Genomic DNA, 27,956 nt, shown 5'->3' with positions numbered 1-27,956 from the left:
GATGAACCTCTGTTGTTATGCTGTGCTAAATGCAATCAGCCAGTCTTAAATAGTTGAATTCACTTATAAAAGGTATGAATCCATTTTGGGAAAGGCAAAACTATTACTCCAAAACCTTTGTTTGTATAGCAGGGGTCATGGTCATATCATTTCCTCTCTGCCTGCAGCAGATATATTATTTACGTATCAAATATGCTTCCATGTTTGTTTTTTTTTTAATTTAACCTTCAAACTCTAAAGTATATAGTTCTACTTGGCCCCAACATGATTATAAACATAAATGTGGACAGTGAAATTGCATGGCTAATAAGGTAACCATCTGAATGAACATTTTCTGGTAGCAGAATCTCAGACTTTGGAAACTATTTCCATCTCCTACTAGCCATTAATCTCTACTTCCCTACCCTTGTTTGAAAAAGTCTTTACTGTGGGAATCATTTTGTCAGTACAGATAACCTTGATGGGGTCTCACAGAGTCGGACACGACTGAAGCAACTTAGCAGCAGCAGCAGCAGGAAGCAGAGGACATAGGTGACTTTTGGCAAGTCACTTAATATTTTATATGTTTGTTTTCTAATCTTAAAATAAGGATAATAATACCTGTCCTGTTTGCTTCTTTTGAAATCAGTGGAAACCATTTTATATGTTGTAAAAGGTTTTTGTAAATGTAAGGTATCATCATTACTATTATTAAACATCAGAAATAAAGCAATATTTTGTGATATGGCAATCAAAGGAGGTTCAACTCTGAAAATTATTATGAATTTTAGAATTAATGTAGAATGAATAGTAAAGATTTTATAACTTCTAGGTTGATTACTCTCTAGTTTTATTATCGTAGTGAAAGTGTTAGTCGCTTAGTCATGTCAGACTCTTTGTGATCCCATGGTCTGTCCATGGGATTCTCCAGGCGAGAATGCTGGAGTGGTTTGCCTTCTCTTCTCCAGGAGATCTTCCCGACCCAGGGATCAAACCCAGGTCTCCAGCAATGTAGGCAGATTCTTTACCATCTGAGCTACCAGGGAAGCCCTGGTATAATTTATTATCATACATTATTTAAACTATTAATAGAATATAAGATATGTTGTTACAGCAAGTTTTGGGTAGATGGCTAGACATCTTAGCACAAATTCAGGTTATGAAGATACTATCAGGGTAACAAGCAAAATACTTCTTAAGATTAATTTGAATTATGAAGAAACTCAGTTTTAGTTAAAGCTGTAGTTATTTCTTTCTAGCAGTAGATGACAGTAGAGTTCTTTGTAGTAAGAATCAAATTGCCTAAGTACTTATATAACAACAGCTTCCTGGTCACATTACTATATATAGAAATACTGCTGTAAGGACTAAAGATTTTGCTTTCTATAAGGACTTTGTAACATAAAAAAGAGTTTTATTGAAGAAAAAGGATAAATTTTAAATGTTGAAGATTACTCCCTTCTCTGCTTCCTCCACCTCCTCCCCCTCCTTCCTATGGTAATTTTGTTATAAAGTTTATACATTGCTTTAAATAAATTAATCTGAGTGTTATAATTAGAAATCTGGAATATTTGTACAAAACTCCAGCAATGTTGGATCTGTCTAGCTAGACATGTGTTAAAAACAAATATTTTGGGCTGAAATATTAGAATTAGCTTGTACTTTTGGCAAGGGAATACTGTGAGTGTAATATTTGGGGAGGTTCATATGTCAGAGATGAGTGATTGCAAGGAGTGGCTGGAAGAAGGGAAAAGAAGTTATTTTAGAAATCCACATTTGCACTAATAAAAATGAAACTCAAAGAATGAATAAAATTTTGTAACAGATTAAATAGAGAAGTTAAATGACATTACTTCCATTGCTGTTGTCTCTATATATAAACAGCTAGGTGGTTGTTGGATAATTTACAAATATGATCCTATCATAAGTAAAATATTTTCAAGTGTTTGATTCTACTTAGACCTTTAACTTATTAAAAATGAATGAATACTTTTATATGTATGTTTATTATGTAATATGTGCATTGCACAATTTGAGACATAAATTTATAAACAAATTTTAACATAAAATTCCAAGATTATTGGAAACAGTGGAGAGAGCAGTTTACTTTTCCAGGAAATGTGTGGGAAACATTCCATGAAGAGGTGACATCTTTGCTGAGCCTTGAGGATGAATAGAATTTATCCCAAGAAAGCAAGTGAAAGATTCAGGAATTTTATCCACTTTACACCCATAAAGAGACAGCTCATAGTCTGCTAAGCTAAGTCACTTCAGTCATGTCTGACTCTGTGCTACCCCATAGACAGCAGCCCACCAGGCTCCCCCGTCCCTGGGATTCTCCAGGCAAGAACACTGGAGTGGGTTGCCATTTCCTTCTCCAATGCATAAAAGTGAAAAAGGAAAGTGAAGTCGCTCAGTCGTGTCCGACTCTTCGCGACCCCACGGACTGCAGCCTACCAGGCTCCTCCATCCATGGGATTTTCCAGGCAAGAGTACTGGAGTGGGGTGCCATTGCCTTCTCTAATAGTCTATAGATGTTTATTAAAGACTGTAGACACCTGTTGATGGTGTGTTTTCTGTAAAGTCGGTTGTTAATAAAGAAATTATCTATTATATACACACATTTCTCAGAAAGCTACAATTTAAGAAGTTTGGTCTTGTAGATACTGTTGCCTGTTTGTTTAGATTGGTACTAATTTTATTGCACACAATAAAATGTACACAAATGAGCTCTTTCTTGGCAAAATGCATTAGTCAGTGTTTGCTTTGTATGCGTGTGTGTGTGTGTGTGTGTGTGTGTGTGTGTGGTATCCTAATTTGATTACATATTATTCCTTTTTATTCTGCTTGTCATTATTGTTTCTATTTATTTTGTTTGCTAAGCAGTAGGCAGGAAATCATAAGATTTTTTGATAGATTACTTTATAATTTATTTATTTTTTAATTGAAGGATAATCGCTTTACAGAATTTTGTTGTTTTCTGTCAAACCTCAACATGAATCAGCCATAGGTATACACATATTCCCTCCCTCTCGAGTCACCCTTCCATCTCCCATTTGATTTTTTTTAAAAGATCTTTCCTTTCGCTCCTTCCTCCCCCCTTATCATCCTTAAATAAAAATGTCACAAGGCAAATACCCCGAATCATTTTTAAATGTCACAGGTTACTTTTTTGTGCAAATGGACAGTTTACTTTTACCTGAAGGAGCTGTTTCAAAGTGAGATCCCTAAATCAAGAGATCAGGTAAGAGCAATCCTCAGTGTCAAGTCTAGAAATGAACATATCTCAGTCAACTAGAAGGATTTTTTCCTCTCAATTGAAATTTCTTGCTGTGACTGATTTTATATATTTTAAATCTTAATATTTTTTCAAATCATAGAATGTTTTAAAATGTACTGCTGATGTCCACTTGTCAGCAAATTATGTTTGGTAAGCAAAGAATCCCAGGGACAGAGGAGCCTAGTGGGCTGCCGTCTATGGGGTCACATAGAGTCGGACATGACTGAAGTGACTTAGCAGCAGCAGCAGCAACTACCATACTAAGTTTTTGTAATTTCTGTATGTATTAGATTTAAGTCAGTGAGTTAGCAATGTTGAGGTTTTTTAAATTATAGTTCACATTTTTTTCATTAAAAGTTATGTTTGTTTTTTAATGTTTTGCAATATCTGTTCCATACCAGTTTTCAATGAAAAGTTAACTGTTTATAAGGATCTATAAAGTCTATACTAGTCTGTATTAGCTGATTTGCTGGGGGAAAAAACCATACAATCTTTTAAACATTATATTCAGAGAGTGGTTTGACCTTCAGTTATTTATATAGGGTTGTAATGTATGTTTAAATAGTTTTTCTTTTTAAAATTTTTTTCAGCTTATTATTTGTATTTAAAGCTTTATATTTAATGTTCTCATTAACCTGTGTGTTAGTATTAAAACACTCAAACATAGACCCTTTTAGGATGATATTGCAAGTCTTTAAAATCTTCATCTCTAGTTGGACAGTTTTAAGGCTCAGTAATGTGCTGTTTTATATTAACAGGAAACAGAACAGCAGTAGTGGTTTGAATACTCTGCAAACAGGAAGTTTGACACATGCATAGCTCTTAGCTTCTGTGTAAGTAGTTGTTGAGCTCCTTCTGGAAATATTTTCAGTTACGATAAGTTAAGTGTAAATACACGTGAATGGCAGCTTACAGAGAAGTACCCTGTAACCAATATACAGGTACTACTGCTCTTCAGAAATTGGAAGGTTTTGCTAGCCGATTATTTCATAGACACTCCAAAGGTACTGCACATGATCAGAAAACAGCTCTGGAAAATGACAGCCTTCATTTCTCTGAACATACTGCCTTATGGGACAGATCAAGTAAGTTTTGTTTTTGTTTTTTGATACATTGTAACTAGAAGCTAAAATACTAATTGGAGTTTTAGAATCACTCAGAGAACTATGGGGGTGTTTTTTAGTTGTCTTTTTTGTAATTTGCACAAATATATTTTGCAAGGTAAAGTTGAAAAAAATCCACAAAAACTTGATTATAAATTGAGCTGAATCATATAGCTCATGGTTTTGTTTTAAATACAATCAGTTAAATTGAGTATCAGTGGGAAAATTTTCTGCAAGATTTAAATTTCTAGTGTGTATTATAGTTTTGTTTCTATTTTTTGTTTTTATGTAAAAGTGAAATGCCTACATTTGAGAGATAATCAGTTTATTTTTTTAAATGTCATACATTTTAAGCCTTAAAATTCAAAAGGGGGTAAAAGAACCCTTGAATTTATAATTAAATTTTTATTATGTTTGCCATATTTTATTTTTAAATGCATGTGTAAAAGTTACTTTAGTTTAACAAGCAGGATTTATAATATGAAAGCATACTATGATTACTCTATGTATTCTATGTGAAATCTTACATTTATAACATTAAAAATATCAGAAGCTTTCTTATAGTGGAGGGTACTTGTTTATGCATGCATCACATTCTTTCCAGACATGGTAAAGTGTTTGGACTTATTGCTTGGCTGAAATGGTGATACGTAATGATTTTTTGTGACATGCAATTTTTAAAGGATACATTTCAATTATAAACAATACCAATGCTGCCATTCCACATCTCACCTTGGACCTTCCTCACAGTATTTTTGTCCCTCTGATTAAAGGAACAATAGAATTACTCTTGGTGCTTTTTAGTGTCTTTGATCACCAAATAGCACTAGGTTTTGCCTCTTTCTGTTTATATACTCCATAGCAGTTAAGAAAACTCAGCTCAAAAAGCAACAACAGAACAAGAATGGCTTGCAGAATTGATACCTTTGTTTATATAGTAGCTTCATAGTTCCACGGAAGCTTATTTGAATTCTTTTTAATCACGTCAGAATTTTTTTTACCTTTAAGTTATATTAAGGAGAAAGTAAAAAACATGTATTTGTACTTTTTTTCCTTCTAGAGATTTTGATGATTTATAATTAATCCTTACTATGTAGCAAGTTGGTAATGAGAAATTGCAAATATCTTGAAGGTAATGAACTGTTGAATATTGAAATAGGAGTACATTATTAAAATTTACCAAGCAACAAAAGTTTGCTGTTCATTCTACTAGCCTTGTTCTGTTAAATTGCAGTCTCCTAAGGCCTTTTGGAAATCATTTTTATGCATTTCAGGGATCTTTTAATTAAACATTCAATGAGGAATGAGGACAGCACTGGATTAGTACAGTAGCCCCTATTTCTACAAATAGAGGGTATTTAGTAAATGTGTCACAAATAATGAATGTCATGGGCTTTTAATAATGAAAAGTTGTGTTTGAGCTGTACCCTCAACATTTAAAAAAATGGGTGGGGCTTATAACACTTTCTGAGACACATATTAAAATCTAGCAACTGAAGGTAATATCAGGAACTATGATTTCTTTTGGAGAAACAAATAAAATGCTGTTAACATTTTTCTTTATTGTGATGTCACAAAATAATAGGATCATAGTGCACAGTGAGAAGGAAACAGCAACCCACTCCAGTATTCATGCCTGGAAAATCCCATGGACCGAGGAGCCTGGTGGGCTACAATCCATGGGGTCGCAAAGAGTCGGACACAACTAAGCGACTTCTGTGTGTGCACAGTGAAATGAAGTACAAACTTTGTAGCCATTCAAATAATAGATGTGATATAAGAAATACTTAAAGAGTGACTGTTCATTAATCAAGCATTCTTTCACTTTCTATTTCATATCCCAGAATATCATAGACAAAATAATTGTATATATGTAGTGATGAGTATGGTAGGCGTGGAGTTCTGGTTTCCTATTATGAAATGTTTTGATGTAGAGGAGAAAATAAGGATACAACAGAAACAGAGGAATCCTTTTGTTTCAAAATTCCAAGGTTTATTTTTGGTGGAAACGCAAATTTTTACTCATTTATAGTGTGAGTTATGGAAGGTACTTTGACAGTATGCAGTTTTCATGCAAACTACATTCTTTATGCTATTTAGAACAGTTTACTTGCATGATTTGTTTGATAAGAAAAAAGAATGTAATATCTCCTGCTGATAAGCTCTCTGAGTATGCTTGTTTCAAAAGTTCTATTTAGGAAATAAGATAAGCACAGAAACTACATTAAATTTTAGTAAAAATTAGATTTCTGAACTATTGAGTAAAGATTATAATGATCAATTTAGGCATATATGAAATGTAACAATTTTAATACAAGTTTCTTTATTCTTCAATGACATTAAATTTAAGAAGAAACAAAAAATAAAGGCCATATAGTGGTTTCCAGGTGCCTTAAATGTGTTTTATCTTTTACTACTAAAGTAACAGGAATTCCTGTTTGATAACATAAATATTTAACAGCTGATTCCATGAACATATAAGTACATGAAGTTCAAAACAAAAACATGAAGGAATTCTTTTTATTCTAACTCAGAATGAAAGGGAATATTGACATTCCACTGAGTTTTTTTTCCAGCAAATTTGTTATGGTTAGCTTCTAAATCTTTCTTTGATCATAAATGGTGTGTTGAGTTATACAATGCTGAACTTGATGGAAGTTTTGCACATTTTAAATGTCAGACTTTATATATTTAATGTCTAATTGCAACACTTTAAGCACTGAATAGATGAATACCATCAAATACTTTACATATTCTTTCCTGTGAATTGATGGGTTATTTCTCTGGCAGATACAAATCCATATTAGTGAAGTTTAGATAAAAATACTGTATTGAACAAATGAGCAATTTTGTATATGGACTTTTTTTCAGATAGAATCAGAGCTAAGTTCAGTTCAGTTCAGTCGCTCAGTTGTGTCCAACTCTTTGCGACCCCATGAACCACAGCACGCCAGGCCTCCCTGTCCATCACCAACTCCCAGAGTTTACCAAAATTCATGTCCATAGAGTTGGTGATACCATCCAACCGTCTCATCCTCTGTCATCCCCTTCTCCTCGTGCCCTCAATCTTTCCCAGCATCAGGGTCTTTTCAAATGAGTCAGCTCTTTGCATCAGGTGGCCAAAGTATTGGAGTTTCAGCTTCAACATCAGTCCTTCCAGTGAACATTCAGGACTGATCTTCTTTAGGAAGACTGGTTGGATCTCCTTGCAGTCCAAGGGACTCTGAAGAGTCTTCTCCAACACCACAGTTCAAAAGCATCAATTCTTCAGCGTTCAGCCTTCTTTATAGTCCAACTCTCACATCCATACATGACTGCTGGAAAAACCATAGCCTTGACTAGACAGACCTTTGTTGGCAAAGTAATGTCTCTGCTTTTTAATATTCTGTCTAGGTTGGTCATAACTTTCCTTCCAAGAAGTAAGTGTCTTTTAATTTCATGGCTGCAGTCACCTTTTCCTCCTCTGAGTCTCAAAATTCATTCTTCAGTATACTTGAAAGCTCCATCTTCTTCTTAATGCTAATTTCTTCTTCAGTGCTAAACTCCCACAGAAAGTTACTTATACATTTTTAAGCTACTATTTCATTGTTCCTTGACTACTATGTTGTCTGTATGTTTGCTCTTCCTGCTCTTGTTTTTGAGGGTAATAATTCAATCTTATTTTTCCCATAGCCTAGTTTTCAGGCTATAATATTGTAAATCCTCAAAAACTTAATTACTACCAAGAAGCAGTGGAATATTGCAGATGAAAAAAGTAGATGAAAAGATAATGTGGGAGGTCTTTTAGCTTAGAAGTTACAAAGATACAGATATAGTACACTAAAGCAGCTGTCTCCAACCTTTTAGGCACCAGGGAAGACAGTTTTTCCACAGACTGGGGGAAGGATGATTGAAGTGCATTACACTGACTGTGCACTTTATTTCTATTATTATTACATCAGCTCCACCTCAAATTATCATGCATTAGATCCTGGAAGTTGGAGACCCCTGCACTAAAGCATGGGAGTAAACTGCCTTAAAGACTGTATGAACTTTGGAAAGTTAAAACTGCCTAAACTGGTCTATTATAACTGCTTTAGCTCTTTGCAGATTCTATTCCATTATCAAGATACTGGGTATAATTCCCTGTGCTGTACATTAAATCCTTGTTGCTTCTGTACTTTATATATAGTAATTTGCATATGTTAATCTCATACCATTAATTTGTGCCCACCCTTTCCCTCTCTACTTTGGTAACCACAAGTTTATTTTCAATGTCTGTGAGTTGGTTTTCTATGTCTGTGAGTCTGTTTCTGTCTGTGAGTCATACTTGTCTTTCTCTAACTTACTTCACTAAGCATAATATTCTCTAGGGCCATCCACGCTACTGAAAATGGCAGTATTTCATTATTTTTAGTAGCTGAGTATTATGTATGTTTATATTTATATATATATTTTATATACACATGTACACCTACATATATATATACACACACACATATACACATTCACACACATATATACACACGTTCATATACCATACCTTCCAGTTGTCTATTGATGGACATTTGGGTTGCTTCCATGTCTTGGCTATTGTAAACAGTGCTGCTATGAAAGTTGGGGTGCATGTATCTTTTTGAATTATTATTTTCATTTTTAAAAATGTTTTTGGGTATATATACCCTAGAGTGGAATTGCTGGATCATATGGTAGTTACTGTTCCCCCTAGTGGCTGCACCAGTTTACATGCCCATCAACAGTTTACGAGACTTTCCTTTTCTCCATATCTTCTCCAACATTTGTTATTTGTACATTTTGGATTATAGCCATTCTGTGAGACATGAGGTGATAGCTTTGTGTGGTTTTGATTTTTGCATTTCTCTTAATAATTAGCTATGCAGAACTAACACTTTTGGCCACTATGTGAACATGATAACAAGTAGTCAGACGGTGGAATCCCATTATAACAACAATGTAAGGTGTTTATTCTACTTGGAATTTCCTTTTCCTACTACTGCCAATGATGGGGATATATCCTACTTTAAGCCTCTGCTCACATACTATCTCTGTAACAAAATCACTGAAGCATTCTGTTCCTCTGACGTTTATCCTTTTTAGAATTCATGATCTCTTCCTGTGTTCTATAACATCTATACTCACTTCTGTTATGCTTTATTATATAGTATTAAAATTATGTTACATTAGTCCTCAAGTTACCTCTCTCCCCTATTTGATTTTAAACTCCTAAAAGGCATAGAATTTGTCAGTTTGTTTTTGTATTGCCAGCGTATTTCTCAGTTAATGTTGAATTGTTAGACCAACATTAAATATCACTACAGTCTTACAGTAACAAGCTTTCTCTAAAAAATTGTTCTATTGTGATCTTCATAATCTACATGGTTATAGAAGGAAGACTGAGTATATAATATTATATAGTGTCTTGCTCAAGTTTCATCCCAGTCTAGTAGCATTAGCATCACCCAGGAGCCTGTTAAAAATCAGGCCCAGATCTAGATCTAGTGAGTCAGAATCTGAACTTTAATAAGATTACCTAGCTGATTGATATGCACATTAAAGTTTGAGAAACACTTTATCTGATTACAAATATTATGCCTTCATTGGAGAAAAATTTCAAACTGTAGAAAAGAACAAAGTAAAAAATCACATGCAATCCTACCAAAAGATAACCTTGTTCTATGCATATCTGTTTTATGCATAGGTACACAAATTTCCACTGTAAATTGGAATCCCTTGATACATATGTCATAACATTTTGCCTTATCAGAGATTGTTCTACAGTACAAATGGCTTTTTTGTATTCAGTCTTAAGGATGTACCACAATTTATACCATCACTAGCTATCTAGACTTTTAATTTTTTGCTGTTTTATAAAAAAACTGCTGTGATAAACATCTTTGTAGCTAAATCTTTGTGCATTTCATTATATTTATATTTTATAGAACAAATGTAGAGAATTGTTATAACCATTTTAAGACTTTTGTATTAAATTCTGTCCCAGATACACATGTACTGTATTCTTTCAGAATTAAATTTGTTTCAAATTGGTTGCATCCCAATACAAAATAAAAAGTTTGAAGTTTATTTAAAAAGTGCTAAATGCAAAGAAAGATTATTAAAAGCAGCAAAGGAAAAGCAACAAGTAACATACAAGGGAAAACCCATATGATTAACAGTGGATCTTTCAGCAGAAACTCTGCAGGCCAGAAGGGAATGGTAAGATATATTTAAAGTACTGAAAGAGAAAAATCTACCACCAAGATTACTATACCTGGCAAAGATCTCATTCAAAATTCATGGAGAAATCAAAAGCTTTACAGACAAGCAAAAGTTAAGAAAACTTAGCACCAGCAAACCAGCTTTGCAGTGTATACTAAAGGGACTTACATAGCCAGTAAACACAAGAGAAAGGAAAGAACTGCAAAAGCAAACCCAAAACAATCGAGAAAATGCCAATAGTAACATATATATCAATAATTATCTTAAATGTAAACAGATTAAATGCACCAACCAAAGATACAGACTGACTGAATGGATATAAAAACAAGACCCGTATATATATATATATATATACATGCTGCCTACTGGAGACGCACTTCAGAACTAGAGACACATACAGACTGAAAGTAAAAGGATGGAAAAGATCTTACATGCAAATGGAAAGCAAAAGAAAGCTGGAGTGACAATCCTTATTTCAGACAAAATAGACTTTAAAATAAAGAATGTTATAAGAGACAAGGACAGTACATAATGATCAATCCAAGAAGAAGACATAACAATTGTAAATATTTATGCACCCAACATAGGAGCACCTCAATACATAAGGGAAACACTAACAGGCATAAGAGGGGAAATTGACAGTAACAAAATAATAGTAGTGGACTTTAACACCCCACTTACACCATTGGACAGATAATCAAAACAAAGAATCAATAAGGAAACAGAAACCTTAAATGAAACATTAGACCATATGGACCTAATGGATATCTTCAGGACTCTCCATCCAAATGCAGAAGAATACACTTTCTTCTGAAGTGCACATGGAACATTCTCCAGGAGAGACCACATCTTGGGCCACAAATCAAGCCTCAATAAATTTAAGAAAATTGAAATTGTATCATATATCTTCTCTGACCACAATGCTGTGAGACTAGATATCAACTGCATGAAAAAAAAGAAAACTGCAATAAATAAAAACTCATGGATATTAAACAATACATTACTAAAAGTTACTGAAGAAATAAGAAATCAAAAGATTCCTAGAAACAAATGACAATGAAAACATGATGACCCAAAACTTAAGGGATTCAGCAAAAGCAGTTCTAAGAGGAAAGTTTATAGCAATACAGTAATTCATTAAGAAACAAGAAAAGCATTGAATAGACAACCTAACTCTACATATAAAGCAGCTGGAAAAAGAAGAACAAATAAATCCCAAAGTCAACAGAAGGAAAGAAATCATAAAGATTAGAGCAGAAATAAATGGGAAAAAAAAAAGAATACCTAAGATTAGCAGATAGCAAAGATTAATAAAACTAAAAGCTGTTTCCTTGAGAAGATAAACAAAATTGACAAACCACTAGTCAGACTCATCAAGAGAAAAAAAAGAGAAAGATCAAATCAACAAAATTAGAAATGAAAAAGGAGAGGTTACAACAGAAAACACAGAAATATAACAGACCATAAGAGAATATGAGACAACCTAGAGGACAATCTAGAGGAAACGGACAGATTCTTAAAATAGGTCAGCCTCCCAAGACCGAACTGGGAAGGAAATAGAAATTACAACCCAGTTACAAACACTGAAATCGAAACAGTGATCAAAAATCTCCCAAAAAACCAAAGCCCAGGGCCAGATGGCTTCCCAGGGGAATTCTATCAAACATTTAGAGAAGAGTTAATGCCTATTTTTCTGAAACTTCCAAAAAATTGCAGAGGAAGGAACATGTCCAAACTCATTCTATGAGGCCACCATCATCCTGATACCAAACCAAAGACAACACAAAAAAAGAAAACTACAGGCCAATATCACTGAGGAACATAGATGCAAAAATCCTCAACAAAATTCTAGCAAGCAGAATTCAGCGACACATTAAAAAGCTCATACACCATGATCAAGTCAGGTTTATTCCAAGGATGCAAGGATTCTTCAATATATACAAATCAATCAATGTGATACACCATATTAGCAAATTCAAAGATAAAAACCATATGATCATCTCAACAGATGCAGGAAAGGCCTTCAAGAGAATTAAGCATCCATTTATAATAAAAAATGCTTCAAAAATGGGCATAGAAGGAACCTACCTCCACATAGTAAGGCTATATATGAAAAGCCCACAGCAAACATTATTCTCAGTGGTGAAAAACTGAAAGCATTCCCTCTGAGATCAGGAACAAGACAAGGGTGTCCAGGCTCACCACTATTATTCAACATAGTTTTGGAAGCCCTAGCTATGGCAATTAGAGAAGAAAAAGAAATAAAAGGAGTCCATATCAGAAAAGAAGAAGTAAAACTCTAACTGTTTGCAGATGGCATGATACTATAAATAGAAACCCAACAGAAACTATCAGAAAATTACTAGAGCTAATCAGTGAATTCAGCAAAGTTGCAGGATACAAGGTCAGTACACAGAAATCACTTGCATTCCTATATACTAACAATGAAAAATCAGAAAGAGAAATTAAGGAATCAATCCCATTCACCATTGCAACAAAAAGAATAAAATACCTAGGAATAAACCTACCTAAGGAGACAAAAGACCTGTATACAGAAAAATTATAAGACACTGATGAAAGAAATCAAAGATGACATAAACAGATGGAGAGAGATTCCATGTTCCTGTGTAGGAAGAATCAACAGTGTGAAAATGACTACACTACCAAATGCAGTCTACAGACTCAACGTGATCCCTATCAAATTACCAATGGCATTTTTCACAGAACTAGAACAAAAATTTCACAGTTCACATGGAAACACAAAAGATCCCAAATAGCCAAAGCAGTCTTGAGAAAGAAGAATGGAGCTGGAGGAATCAACTTTCCTGACTTCGGTCTATACTACAAAGCTATAGTCATCAAGACGGTATGGTACTGACACAAAAACAGAAATATAGACCAATGGAACAAGATAGAGAACCCAGAGATAAACCCACACACTTATGGGTACCTTATTTTTGACAAAGGAGAAAAGAATATGCAATGAGGCAAAGACAGCAGCTTCAATAAGTGGTGCTGGGAAAACTGGACAGCTATGTGCAAAAGAATGAAATTAGAACACTACCTAACATCACACACAAAGATAAACTCAAAATGGATTAAAGATCTACATGTAAGACCAGAAACTATAAAATTCTTAGAGGAAAACATAGGTAGAACACTCGACATAAATCAAAGCAAGATCTTCTATGACCCACCTCCTACAGTAATGGAAATAAAAACAAAAATAAACAAGTGGGACCTAATTAAACTTAAAAGCTTTTGCAAAGCAAAGGAAACTACAAACAAGGTGAAAAGACAGCCCTCATTATGGGAGAAAATAATAGCAAGGGAAGCAACTGACAAAGAATTAATTTCCAAAATATATAGCAAGCTCATACAACTCAATACCAGAAAAGCAAACAATCCAATCAAACAGTGGGAAGGGGACCTGAAGAGAAATTTCTCCAAAGAAGACCTGCAGATGACTAACAAGCACATGAAAAGATGCTCAGCATCACTCATTATTATAGAAATACAAATTAAAACTACAATGAGATACCATCTCACACCAGTCAGAATGGCCATCATCAAAAAATCTACAAACAATAAATGCTGAAGAGGATGCTAAGAAAAGGGAACACTCTTGCGTTTCTGGTGGGAATGTAAACTGAAACAGCCACTATGGAAGATGGTATAGAGATTCCTTAAAAAGCTAGGAATAAAACCACCATATGACCCAGCAATCCCACTCCTAGGTTTATACCCTGAGGAAACCAAAATTGAAAAAGACACATGTACCCCAGTGTTCATTGCAGCGCTATTTACAACAGCTATAACAGGGAAGCAACCTAGAAATCCATTGACAGATGAATGGATAAAAAAGCTGTGGTACATACATACAATGAAGTACTGCTGCTGCTGCTAAGTCGCTTCAGTCGTGTCCGACTCTGTGCTACCCCATAGACGGCAGCCCACCAGGCTCCCCAGTCCCTGGGATTCCCCAGGCAAGAACACTGGAGTGGGTTGCCATTTCCTTTTCCAATTCATGAAAAATGAAAGTGAAGTCGCTCAGTCGTGTCCGACTCTTTGCGACCCCATGGACTTCAGCCTACCAAGCTCCTCCGTCCATGGGGTTTTCCAGGCAAGAGTACTGGAGTGGGATGCCATTGCCTTCTCTGCAATGAAGTACTACTCAGCCATAAAAAGGAACACATTTGAGTCAGTTCTAATGAGGTGGATGAACCTAGAGCCTATTACACAGAGTGAAGTATACTAACATATATATGGAATCTAGAAAGATGGTACTGATGAACTTATTTCCAGGGCAACAGTGGAGAAACATAGAGAACAGACCATGGACATGAGGGTAGAGGAGGAGGGAGAACAGGAGATATGTGGAGAGAGTAACATGGAAACTTACAATACCATATGTAAAATAGATAGCCTGTGGGAATTTGCTGTATGACTTAGGGAGCTCAAACAGGGACTCTGTGACAGGCTGAAGGTTGGGATGAAGAGGGAGATGGGAGGGAGGTTCAGGAGGGAGGGGACATGAGTGTACCTATGGCTCATTATTGTTGATGTATGACAGAAAACCACAAAATTCTGTAAAACAATAATCTTTCAATTAAAAAAAATTTATGCTAAATGACTAAATATTTTTTTTCAGTATTCAGAGAAGACGTTTAAATTCTATAGTATAATTTTCTGGTACACGGTGTGCTTTATTTTCTTTTTTATGTTAGTGTTTATCAGAAACTTTCCTCCTTTTCAAAATTGGTCAATTATTAGCAAATGGTCTGAGAGACATGTTTTAGTTGTTGAATAGAGCATTATCTTTAGTAATCAACGTGATAATCTGCTTGGGTTGGAGATTCATTCATATTATACAGTATATTTTCTAGTTCTGATTGTGCAAAATAGCAGCGATTCATACCACTCCACTCCCACATTTCCAGGGTAGAATATTGTCATATACATTATTACATGTATATAATTACATGTATAATATATAATTACATGTATAATACATTATTACATGTATATGACAATATTATTATGACAATAACAATACATTATTACATGTATACATGCAACATTTATTTACTGTCAGGCATCATTCTAAGCACATTGCGTATATTAGTTTATGTAATGCTTTAAAAAAACCCAATAAAATAGATTCTATTATTATTAACATCTTATAGATGAAGAGACTGAAATACATTGAGGTAAAGTAGTTTTCTCAAGGTAACATAACTAACAAGATAAAATCTGAACCCAGACAGTCTGAATCCAGGGCCCATATTCTTGATCACTGTTCTGTAAAATCTTTCTGTAAGTTTATAAGAAAAATGCAGCCATCATTACAATTCAGCTTTAGAACATTTTCATTACTGCCAACAGTTCTTCTGTACTCTTTTGCAATCAATCGCACTTTCACCTCAGCCTCAAACACTGATCATGGGCTTCCCTCATAACTCAGTTGGTAAAGAATCCGCCTGCAATGCGGGAGACCCCAGTTCAATTCCTGGGAAGATGTGCTGGAGAAGGGATAGGCTACCCCCTCCAGTATTCTTGGGCTTTCCTTGTGGCTCAGCTGGCAAGGAATCTGCCTGCAATGCGAGAGACGTGGGTTTGATCCCTGGTTTGGAAGATCCCCTGGAGAAGGGAAAGGCTATCCACTCCAGTATTCTGGCCTGGAGAATTCCATGGACTGTATAGTCCATAGGGTCCCAAAGAGTCAGACACAACTGAGCGACTTTCACTTTCATGGACTTCCTTTTCTGACTGTTTTATAAAACTGGAATTAGACAGTATATGTAATCTATTGTTTCTGGTTTCTTGAACTTATAATAATGCTTTTGAGGTTTGTCCATGTTATGGAATATATCAATAGTTGGTTCCTTTTTATTTATGATACTGTGTTGTGTGGATATAACATCTGTTTTTCTGTTTATCTGTTCGGCAACTGATGAACATGAACATTAGGTCTGTTTTCAGTTTGGGGTTTATTTGGATAGTGTTGCTGTATCTATCTGCATGCAAGACTGGGTGGACATGCTTTCATTCTTGTGTTGATATCTAGAAGCATTACTGGGTTATATGGTAAATTTATGTTTCTCTTTTTAAGAAAATTCTGAATTATTTTTCTGAGAAGCTTAATATTTTATATTCCCATCAACAATGTTAGGAGGGTTACAGTTTCTTCACATTATTATTAAAAACACTTGGTATCATCAGTCATTTTTATTTTAGCCATTCTGTTGTGTGTGAATTAGCAATTAATTATGGTTTCAGTTTGTATTTTTCCAAGGATTCATGATAATGAGCATTTTTTCATGTTCTTATAAATCACTGGTGTATCTACTTTGGAAAAATATATTTTCAAATCTGTTGCCCAATTGAGGGTGTTTTTCCTATTTCAACTCTTTAAAGTTCTTTATAAATTCTGAACACAAGTTCTTTGCCAAATAGATAACTTTCAATTATTTTCTCCTCATTGGTGGCATGTCTTAAGTTGTGGTGCACAGGCTTAGTTGCTCTGAGGCATGTGGGACACATTTCCCTGACCAGGGATCGAATCCACATTCCCTGCATTGCAAGGCAGATTCTTAACCACTGGCCCATCAGGGAAATCCCCTTGTCTTATCTTCTTAAAAGATATCCTTGAAGAGCAAAAGTTTGTAGTTTTAATGAAGTCCAGTTTATAATTTTTTCTCTTGATGGTACTGTTGGTAACAAATATTAAGAAATCTTTATCCAAAAAAAAAAAAAAAAGAAACTTGTATCTAACTCAAGGTAATAGAGATATTTTTTCTATGCTTTCATTTGGAAATTCATTTTTTGAGTTGTTTTGTATATGGTGTGAGGTATGGAGTGGAGTTTGGGGTTTTGTTTTTATTTTTCTTTTTTTTACTCACATAGATATCCAATTTTTACTGCATTTGTTGAAAAGACTTTTTTCTCCATTAGTCATCTTGGTACCTTTTATCAAAAGTCAATTGACCATAAATGGAGGGATTCACTTTTGAATTTTCAGTGTTTTCCAAGTGATCAATTTATATCTGTGCTATGCTAATATCACTGTCTTGGTTACTGTAACTTTAAACAATGTTTTGAAATCAAAAAGTGTAGGTCCTCAAGCTTTGTTTTTCCAAAATTTTTTGGCTGTTCTGGGTCCTTTATATTTGCATATAAATTTTAATGTCAGCCTGTCAGTTTCTAAAGACCTGCTGGGATTTTCATAGACATTTCATTCAATCTATGGATTAATTTGTGGAGAATCCTCTCTTAAAAATACTGAGTCTTACAACCTATGAAAATGAAATAACTCTCTTTATTTAGAAGTTCTTTAATTTCTGTGAAATGTTTTCTTTTTCATTTTTTTTTTAGTGAACAAGTCATGTTAAAGTGGATTCCTGAATAGTTTTTTTCTGTTAATACCATTGTGAATGGAGCTGTTCTTTTAATTTCATTTTTGGATTATTTGTTCCTAGTATATTAAAATACTATTGATTTTTATATATTATATCCTGTGATATTGATTACCTTATTTATTAGTTCTTTATAGATTCTAAAGAATTTTATACATATAGAATCATCCACAAAAAAAGACAGTTTTCTTTCTTGTCTATTTGTATACCTTTATTATTTTTTTTCTTTAATATCTTTTAAAAATATCTTTTTCTTACCTTGTTGTACTGGCTAGAACCTTTAGTACAAAGTTGCATAGAAGTGGTGAGTTCAGACATCTTTGCTTTATTCCCATTCTTAGGAAAAACATTCCATCTTTCACATTTATCTTTCTTTATATATAATCTAAGCCATAGGGTTCCCCTCCCCACCTCACCCCCACACTCACCCTTTATCAGCTTGAGGAAATTCCCTTCTAGTCACAGTTTGTTGAGAGGTTTTATCACAGGTATTGGATTTTGTGGAATGATTCGGCTATATACATTGAGATGTTATGTAGTTTTGTCTTTTATTCTATTATTACTTTATTCTATTCCATTAATTAATTTTCAGTATTGAAACAACCTTGTCTTCCTGGGATAAATCCTATATGGCCCTGGTGTATAGTCTTGTTTATATACTGCTGAATTAGGTTTGCTAAATTTATGATAAAGATTTTTGTACTGTAATGGATATTTATTTGTAATTTTCTTTTGATCTTTGTCTAGTTTTGGCATAAGGTCTCAGAATAAGTTGGAAAGAGTTAGATTCTCCTTTATATTCTAAAAAAGTTTGGGTCAGGTTGGTATGATAGCTCTGAATGTTTCATAGAATTCCCCATTAAAGCCATCTAGACCCAAGCTTTTCTTTGTGGGAAAATGTTTAATTACTGACAGTGTTTTTATTTGTTTCTGGGTATTTTTATATTTTCTATTTCTTCTTGAGTTAATTTTGGTAATTTGTTTCTTTCTGTGAATTTGTTCAGTTTGTCTAAATTATATAGTTTGCATGAAGTTGTTTATAGTATCCTCTTATAATCCTTTTAATTTCTCTGGCATCAATGGTGGTGTCATCTTTTCATTCCTGACCTTGGTAATTAAGTATTTTGTCTTGTTTTGTTTTATCTTTATTTTGGTCAGTCTAGGTAAAAGTTTATCAGTAAGACTTTTGGTCTCTTCATTTTCTCTGTTGTTTTTATGTTCCATTTCATTGAATTTTACTGTGATCTTTTTGGTTTTGGTTTAATTTGCTCATTCTAAGTTTCTTAAAGTGGAAACTTAAATTGATTTGAGACCTTTCTTTTTTGGGGGGGTTTAAAGTTGTGAATTTCCTTTTAAGCTATGCTTTATCTATATCCTAAGCACGTTGATTTCTTGTAGGTTTTTTCCATTCAGTTCAAAATATTTTCTAATTCCAAACATATATATATATATATATACACACACACACACACACACCTATATGTGTGTGTGTGTGTGTGTGTATGTGTGTGTGTATTTCTGATTTCCTTTCAGATTTCTTTGTTATTTAAATCCAGTGCTGGTATTTCCAAAATTACTCTCTGTTGTTGATTCCTAATTTAATTCTGCTATAATGAAAGATCATATTTTCCATTCCAATTATTTTGAGATTTGTTATATTGCTTAGCATATGATTAAATGGAGAATTTTCATGTCTACCTGAAAAGAATGTATTCTGCTGATGTTAGAAGCTGTGTTTTATAAATGTTATTTTAATTATATAATTCGTTTTCTATATTCCATTGATTCTGTTTTTTCCATGAATTATTGAGAGGAATATTTAAATTTTCAACTGTAATTGTGGAATTACTCAGTTCTCCTTTCGATTCTGTCATTTTTGTTTTAGCATTTTGGAGACTCTTGTTCAGTGCCTATACATTTTTAATTGTTAAATCTCCCAGAATTATTGGCCCTTTATTATGAAATTTCCTTTTTTTTTTTTTAACTTTAGTAATATTTCTTGTCTTGAAGTCTATTTTGTCTGATACTGATACAGGTATTCCATCTGTCTTATGGTTACTCTTTATATGGTATATCTTTTTCTCTCCTACCTGCATCCTGTTTTTATATTAAAATCTAAAGTGTGACCATTGTAGACAGCATATATATCTTTTTTATACACTCTGATAATTTCTGCCTTTGATCTGTTTATTCCATTCACATTTAATGTAGTTATTGATATGGTTGGATTTACATCTTCCAATGTGCTGTTTGTTTTCTATATGTCTTAGGGCTTTTTGTATTATTGTTCCTCTCTTCCTTCTTTTGTGTTAAACAGATACTTGTAGGAGGCCGTTTTAATTCCTCTCTGATTTTTAAACTATATTTTTAAAAGACATTTTCTTAATAATTGATTTAGGGGTTAAATTATGCATTTTGTCTTATCAGAATCTACTTAATTGGCTTAATTCTAGGGAAATGTAGCTACTTTGATCCAATATAGCTCCATTTCTTCTCCAATATTGTATTAATGACTAATTCTAGTAAAATATTGACTTAATTCTGTGTGCTGTGCTTAGTCACTCAGTCGTGTCCAATTCTTAGGACCCCATAGACTGTAGCCTGCCAGGCACCTCTGTCCATGGGATTCTCCAGGCAAGAATACTAGAATGGGTTACCATTTCCTTCTCCAAGTAAAATATAGCTACTTTGATGCAGTATAGCTCCATTTTGTGGAGCTATAGTATTGACTTATTCTAGTAAAATATAGTTACTTTGATCCAGTATAGCTCCATTTCTTCTCCAGCTTTGTGTTATTAATTTCACGTTGCATTTATATTTTTATGAACCTAGAAATGCAGTGTTACAATGATTGCTTCATACAATTGTAAGATCTTTAAAGAAATTAAGACAAGAAAGATAAATGTGTTTATATAGTTTTTTACTTACATATTTACCATTTCTAGTACTCTTTATTTCTTCCTGTCAATTTGAGTATTGTCCAGTGTCTTCTCCTTTCATCTGGGACAACTTCTGTTAACTATTTCTGCTAATAACACATATCTTCAATTGTTGTTTATCTGGAAATATCTTTATTTCACCTTTGTTTTTGTAAGATAGTTAAAGGTTTTTTCTTTTAGCACCTTGAATATGTTATTCCACTGCCTTCCGGCCTCTCTCATTTTTGTGAACAAGTCAGTATTAATCATATTGCTTTCCCTTGTATATGATTAGTCATTTTATCTTGCTGCTTTGAAGATGTTTTCTTTGTCTTTTAACAACTTGAATATGAGGTGTCTCTGTATGAATTTCTTTGTGCTTACCATACTTGGCATTGTTTGAACTTCTTGAATTAAAGGTTAATGTTTTTCATCAGATTGGGACATTGTCAACCATTATTTCTGCAAATATTTTTTCTTTGCCCTTTGTCTCTCTCCTTCTAAGCTTCTTATTACATGTATGCTGATACTGTTTATATCCTACAGGATTCTGAGGCTCTGTTCATTTTTTTTTTTCGTGTTTTTTGTTCTTCGTATTCTTCAGACTGGATGATCTCTATTGATTTATCTTCAAGTTCTGACTGAGTCTGAGTCTTTTGACCTCAACCTGCTCTTGGGCTTAAGGAGTGAGTTTTAAAGTCTGAGTTATTGTACTTTCCAAGTCTATAACTTTTATATTTTAAATAGTTTCTCTTTCTATATTGAAATTCTCTTTGTTGTGTCATTGCCATCATATCTTCCTTTAATTCTTTAAATATAATTTCCTTTTATTCTTTTGACATATTTATAATAGCTGTTTTGAAGTCTTGTCTGCTAAATCCTATATCTGGGCCCATTCAGAGACATTTTCTATCTTTTTTCCTTCATTATGGATTACATAATGTTTTTGTCAGAATTTTGACTTTTAAAAATAATATTTCAGAGCAACTCTGCACTCTGATTATTTTTTCTTGAGGATTGTTTTTATTTATATTGTTTTGTTTTAATATCTTTCTTGGTTGTAATCTATGGACTGTTTCTGCCATATTGTCCAGCTGCTGATTTCTGTACTAAGGATTACACTGTGTCTGCATAGCTTAGTTATTATTCAGTGATTAATCAGAGGTTGTGCACAAACACCGTGATCCAGTCTATGCTGATGGGGCTGTTTGTGTGTTGAAGAGCATATTCAATATTCAGGCAGTTTTCAAGTCTTCTGCAGTGAGTTTTAAAGCTTGGGTTACCCCAGTGTTCATCGTAACACTGTTTATAATAGCCAGGACATGGAAGCAACCTAGATGTCCATCAGCAGATGAACGGACAAGAAAGCTGTTGTACATATACACAATGGAGTATTACTCAGCCATTAAAAAGAATACATTTGAATCAGTTCTAATGAGGTGGATAAAACTGGAGCCTATTATACAGAGTGAAGTAAGCCAGAAAGAAAAACACCAATACAGTATACTAACGCATATATATGGAATTTAGAAAGATGGTAACGATAACCCTGTATGCGAGACAGCAAAAGATGTATAGAACAGTCTTTTGGACTATGTGGGAGAGGGAGAGGGTGGGATGATTTGGGAGAATGGCATTGAAACATGTATAATATCATATATGAAACGAATCGCCAGTCCAGGTTCGATGCATGATTCCGGATGCTTGGGGCTGGTGCACTGGGATGACCCAGAGGGATAGTACGGGGAGGGAGTGGGGTTCGGGATGGGGAACACATGTATACCTGTGGCGGATTCATGTTGATGTATGCCAAAACCAATACAATATTGTAAAGTAATTAACCCCCAATTAAAATAAATAAATTTATATTAAAAAATAATAAATAAAAATAAAGCTTGGGTTATTGTACTTTCAAGTCTGTATCAGTTTAAACTTCCCTTTGGGCCCTCTTGGATCTCTCCTATGGAATAGTTTCCTTGCCAACCTGGGATATATGAAAAGCTTATCTGGGCCTTCTTTGCCTCTCTTGTTTACATTTTTTATATTCACTTTTTTGCTAGACCATCTGTCTACTCGTCACCCCTACTAAGGCCACAATTTCAGACTAGCAAAGCTGGATACTTTCCCTGTTCATTCCCTACAGTTGCTTTTTTTTTTTTAATAGACAGTATCACTTATATGGGTTTTTTTGGCTGCTTCTCTAAATCATGTCAACCCTCTCTGGCAGTAAAGCTCCTGCTTGTCATGGAGCCACACCCTGCACTGACTGAGCTGTGGAGGAACAGGAGCAGCACTAAACAAGAACACCACAGACTCCCACTGTGCTCATGCAGAATTTAGCAGTTTTTCGTGAAGAAATGCTTCTCAGATTGTTGTTTGTGATTATTAGATGTCCAGGACCATGAAGTTATTGCTTTTGATAATTTTGTCCAACTTCATAATTATTTCTTAGAAGATTTGCTGACTTACCTGTCATCACTGGAAGTCCTGTCTCCCTGGCAACTTTTAAAATGGCATGTTCACTTAAAAAGAACCATTCTATAGAGCCTTTGTACCATTTTGGTACAAATTTTCAGTCTCTGGAAATCAAAACAGTTGTTAACCATACCATCCACCTTGCTGTACAATCTGTTATCTTAATCCTGTTTAAGGGATTTTATACTTCAACAATAATTTTTAGTAACTTTTTTGTGTATTCCCCTCTTTTGAAAACCATATAAGTGGCATCTGACTCTGATGCTGAATTTAATGGAAGTTTATAAATAAGTTGCTTTAAAATTTTCCTTTAATAGTGAAGATATATATATATATATATTATATTTTGTCTTTTCCATAATATAGAATGTTTAAATGGTTAACATTTGTGCTGCAGTATAGCTTTCTGGCTCATGAAAAATGAAAGCTATCAGCGATCTGGGCAATAAGATTCATCGCCAATAGTCACTAGCAACAGCACACAGCATTTTAATATCAGTGAGGTCCACAGCTAGCAGTAAGAGCTGGTGTAATTGAAAGACGTTTAGGTGCAATCATTCTGCTGTTTGTTCCTTGCCAGGTTCAACATGGGATTGTGTGAGTATTTGAAGAAAATAGCAATTTAAAAAAATCTTTGAAATGTAAAAGGGTGGATGAATGCTTAGATTTAAGAAATGTTGTAATTTTTAAATCATGTGGCTCTAAAATAAAAGGGATTTTATTTGTCTTGGTTGATTAAAGCTTTAGAAAAGCTACTCCTTGGTTACAAGTGAACCGATAATTCTGGTCTAATGTTGCCGTGGTAACAACTCATGCTGATATAATTGAGAACATCTTATACATCCTGGTTCGAACATTTTCTCCCTGCCATTTTGAGTTGTTCTAGCGGTATATGAAGGAGGCTAGAATAGCTTGAAAGAAATCAAATCTAGTTATACACATCTTTGGCATTAATCTGATGTTTATTAGTGATCTCTTGCACTGAACAGTTAAGCTTTGCTTCTAGAGGCTTTTCTTTTTAAAACAAAAGAAAGCTCTTTTCATTTTCTCTGTGCTGCATGCTCTAGTGTATGTGTTTACACCATCGGTTCTTCTACCTCTAGAGATTAGCATAACTCCCTTTGCTGTTGGATTGTTGTTTTGAGCAATATGTTTTGGAAAGGTTGATTTTCATCATGAGTGGTAAGTATGCTCTCTGAGACTCTGTAACTTTGTATTTTTAAAAAATATTTAACTGTAAGAGGGGAAAAAATGTTTTTCAGAGGGGTAATTGTAAAGCCAGAGCTACAATGAGTTACATTTTCTCTTGATGCTTTTTCATTTAGGGCTTACAGTAATTTGCCTTTTAAATCCATTAAGAACTGTGAACAATTAATACCACTATTAATAGTCAATACCAGGAATCAGTTTCTAGTCTATCTTATGGTTTAATTTATTATATTCACTAATATGTTGTTATTAATTGTGTTATAAATTAGTGAGTAAAAGATCCACTATGGTAAAAGGAATTTTTTTTTAGTATCTAATCCTGAAAATAATTAAACTTCCCATTTATTGGCTTTGTCATTCTAATATTAATTTTTATCAATTTCTTTTTGGTTATATAAAAAATACTCAATCTTGAATAAGATGTTGCCAAAATTTTATTGATTTATTGGTTGCTTTTAACTGTAATTCATTGAGAAATAGGGATTTAATGATGAAATAAATATATGCCTTTTGGTTTTGGAGGCTTGGCTAAAATTTTTAGGATAATTTTTAGGGAAATAATTTGTTAGAATAAGTACTTTTGGGATGATTTCCTTTTTGTTTTATAACATGATTTATTTTTTTCTAAACATTTCTAAAAAATGTTTTTTGAGAAAATATACTACAGTATATACTGCAGTTTATCAGAGGGTAAAAGCTGTTCACTTTAAGCCAAACCTGCAGCTAAAAATAGATACCCTGTTGTTAGAGTGAGTAATATTTGCTTAGAGCATAATTCATTAGCATCTTTTTGCTTAGCTAAAAAAAGAGGATGTTTATTAGGTTAACCTTTGAATCAGATGCGTGTTTAGGAAAGGTATTTTATGGTTATTCATAACTGTCTTTAATTTATACTTAAAAGATTTGGATTGGAATTCAGAACCTGAGAGAGATGGATTTTTGCTGTATAGTGGTAGAATTCAAAATAAGTGAACCTTTTCTTCCATAATTAGAGACCACCTTATTGTTGCAAATAAACATCTAGCTGTATAATATACACCTCTTCAGTGCTATTAGGTATTTACTTATAAAGTGATATTAGACATTAAAAGAACATTTTTACATGCAGCATATTAAGAATTAATTGTTATTATTATCCTGTTATTTTTCTGTTAGATGTAGATGTTTCTGTTCTAGTGTGTTAAATTTGGGCTAATATTACAAAAGCAACATGTTAACATTTCTTAGGACTTCTTAGATATCAATCAAAACTGAATATACCTGGTTATCATACTTAAAATAATGGATTTCTTTGAATCCAGGCAGTGTGTTTTTCTATTTGACAGTGTTTTAGAAGTTTTACAATTGAATGTGTTGGTTTTAGCTGAAGAAAATTGTTACTGCTTCTCTATTGCTTGACTTTTCTTTCAAGAAAGCTATGGATTTTTCAGATAGTTTGATATACTTGATCATATTGGTCTGCCTTTATAGCCTTTTCTACCTCAGGAATTATAGTAGTGACAGCTAAACATTCTGACTTTTTCAGAATTGTCCAATTTCAATTAATTTTGTACATAAGTGGTTACATGCCTTAGCCATTTCAAAATATGGAAAATTTCAAGTGAAGCATGGTTTTATTTGTAAAAATAAGCAAGTGCCAGACCCTATTACCTCAGTCTTTAGCAATATATATGTGTGATATTTATGTGTATGTAGTACTTTTCTAGTTAAAAAGCGATTTCTTTTCTCCTTCCTTGCCTATCAAATATCAGCTTTGGGGGGAGGAATAGTTTTCTCTGGGAATCTATCTTTGGCCCTCTTTTAATGCTGCGTTCCCTCTGAAAGCTCTCATCCATGCCAGCATCTTCAGTAGTTACCTGAATGTTCAGTGCAAAGTGCGTTTTCTCTTTCCATCCCACGGATCTGCTCCTTTTTCATTCATTCTGGTTTTTGTTAATGATCCCACTCCCCATGTAGGAACTTAAATAGAAACCTTGTAGTAACTCTGAACATGTTTCTTACTCCCCAGACCTGCACTCAGCCATTAATTTCTATTGGTTCTACATTAGAAATGTCTCAAAAATCACTCAAATTTTTCTATTATCACTGACACTAAGAATGCCTTTAGATCAGGAACTCTATATATTTTCAATCTTATTGCAGTAACAACTTCACTGGTCTCAGCTCCAATTTTATATCTCTTCAGACCATTTTCCATACTGCCATTTTAAAATTGCAGATATGTCCATTTCTTAATCCAACATTTTCAGTTACTCCTTTTTGTCTCTCAGATAAAGGCTAAACTCCTTAGTGGGGCATACAAGATCAGTGACCTGCCTTTCTAACTTTATCTGCATCATTCTCATAAAATTCAGATCTAGTTATATTATGCTATGTATTATTCCTTGCTACCTTTCCATATTTATACCTTTTATCATAAAAATTCTGAAAACCAGCTATGCTTTTCAGTGCCTCCATTATTGATTCTCTAGAGTTAGATGATTCCTCTGTACTCTCAAAGCAAACTTATAAACTATAACAATTACTTGTATTATACTGAATTTATGTACTTGCATATCAATTTCCAATATCTATCCTTTGAACTTCTTAAGTCAGGGTCAGTTCAGTGTTCATCCATGTGTTTCCAGCTGTTACCTTGGTACCCCAAATATAGCAGTGAATTTTTAAATTCATGTGCAGTAAATGAATGATTAAAACTTATCCATTTTTTACATACTTGAACACTTTTATTACATTATTGGTGAAGAATATCAGTCACGTGTTTTTATTTTTTTGGTTCATGTGCTTATTGGAACATAACTAGCATCATGATACCAAAATCTCAAATAAAAACTGTTTGCCCTGCTGTAGTTGAGGGCAAATCTCTGAAAAAAAAATGTTTTGCTATGCTTTGAATTACAGGAAAGTTACAGATTTGAGCAAAAGCATTTGATTAATTCCCCTTTTTAGATATATACTTTCTAGATTGAAAACTTAAGAACACAGTACTGGGGAAGCAGTATATTAGTGGTATTAAAGAAGGGTACTTGCCTGGAAATAAACAGTATTAGATTGAAGATCAGACACCAAAGTGTAACAGTTTTATTTTGAGTGGCTTGCCTTCATGGAAAAGAAATAAAAGTAGTTTCACCCTTATTAACTTGGATGGATAAGGCTTTTAAAAAGAAAGACTGTGGGAGAGAAGAGAGAAAGATCCAACACTGCTGATTTCTTTCATTCTAAAACAGTTAATAGTGGGACAACTAGAAATTTGTTAGTCTACTCAAGTTGAGAAAAGTGACTTTTCTTCTTCCAGGTGTAACAGGGCTCTTACCTGATGTAGTGGGCATCACTACCAGTGAAGAACCATATAGTCCTGGCT

At 33.7% G+C, this 27,956-nt stretch overlaps 1 protein-coding gene across 8 annotated transcripts in view; it reads left to right on the top strand.

The window, feature by feature from the left end:
• PRKACB (protein kinase cAMP-activated catalytic subunit beta) overlaps positions 1-27,956 on the top strand; it is a 143,676-nt gene that overhangs the window by 50,873 nt on the left and 64,847 nt on the right. The window contains exon 1 of one of the 8 annotated variants that reach the window (XM_027536719.1): positions 4,072-4,344. The exons of 1 other annotated variant lie outside the window; for it this stretch is intronic. In XM_027536719.1, coding sequence (XP_027392520.1) covers positions 4,161-4,344 — 184 coding nt within the window. In that variant the 5' untranslated portion in view covers positions 4,072-4,160. Of the gene's footprint in view, positions 1-4,071; positions 4,345-23,784; positions 23,984-24,156; positions 24,569-27,956 lie in introns of those variants that run through there. 6 more of the 8 variants (XM_027536723.1, XM_027536720.1, XM_027536725.1 and 3 more) reach the window with 6 other exon arrangements.

Source organism: Bos indicus x Bos taurus, chromosome 3 (assembly GCF_003369695.1).
Source record: "Bos indicus x Bos taurus breed Angus x Brahman F1 hybrid chromosome 3, Bos_hybrid_MaternalHap_v2.0, whole genome shotgun sequence".
Lineage (NCBI taxonomy): Eukaryota > Metazoa > Chordata > Mammalia > Artiodactyla > Bovidae > Bos > Bos indicus x Bos taurus.
The sequence above is the reverse complement of the archived record's forward strand: the minus strand, read 5'-3'. Positions and strand labels throughout refer to the sequence as shown.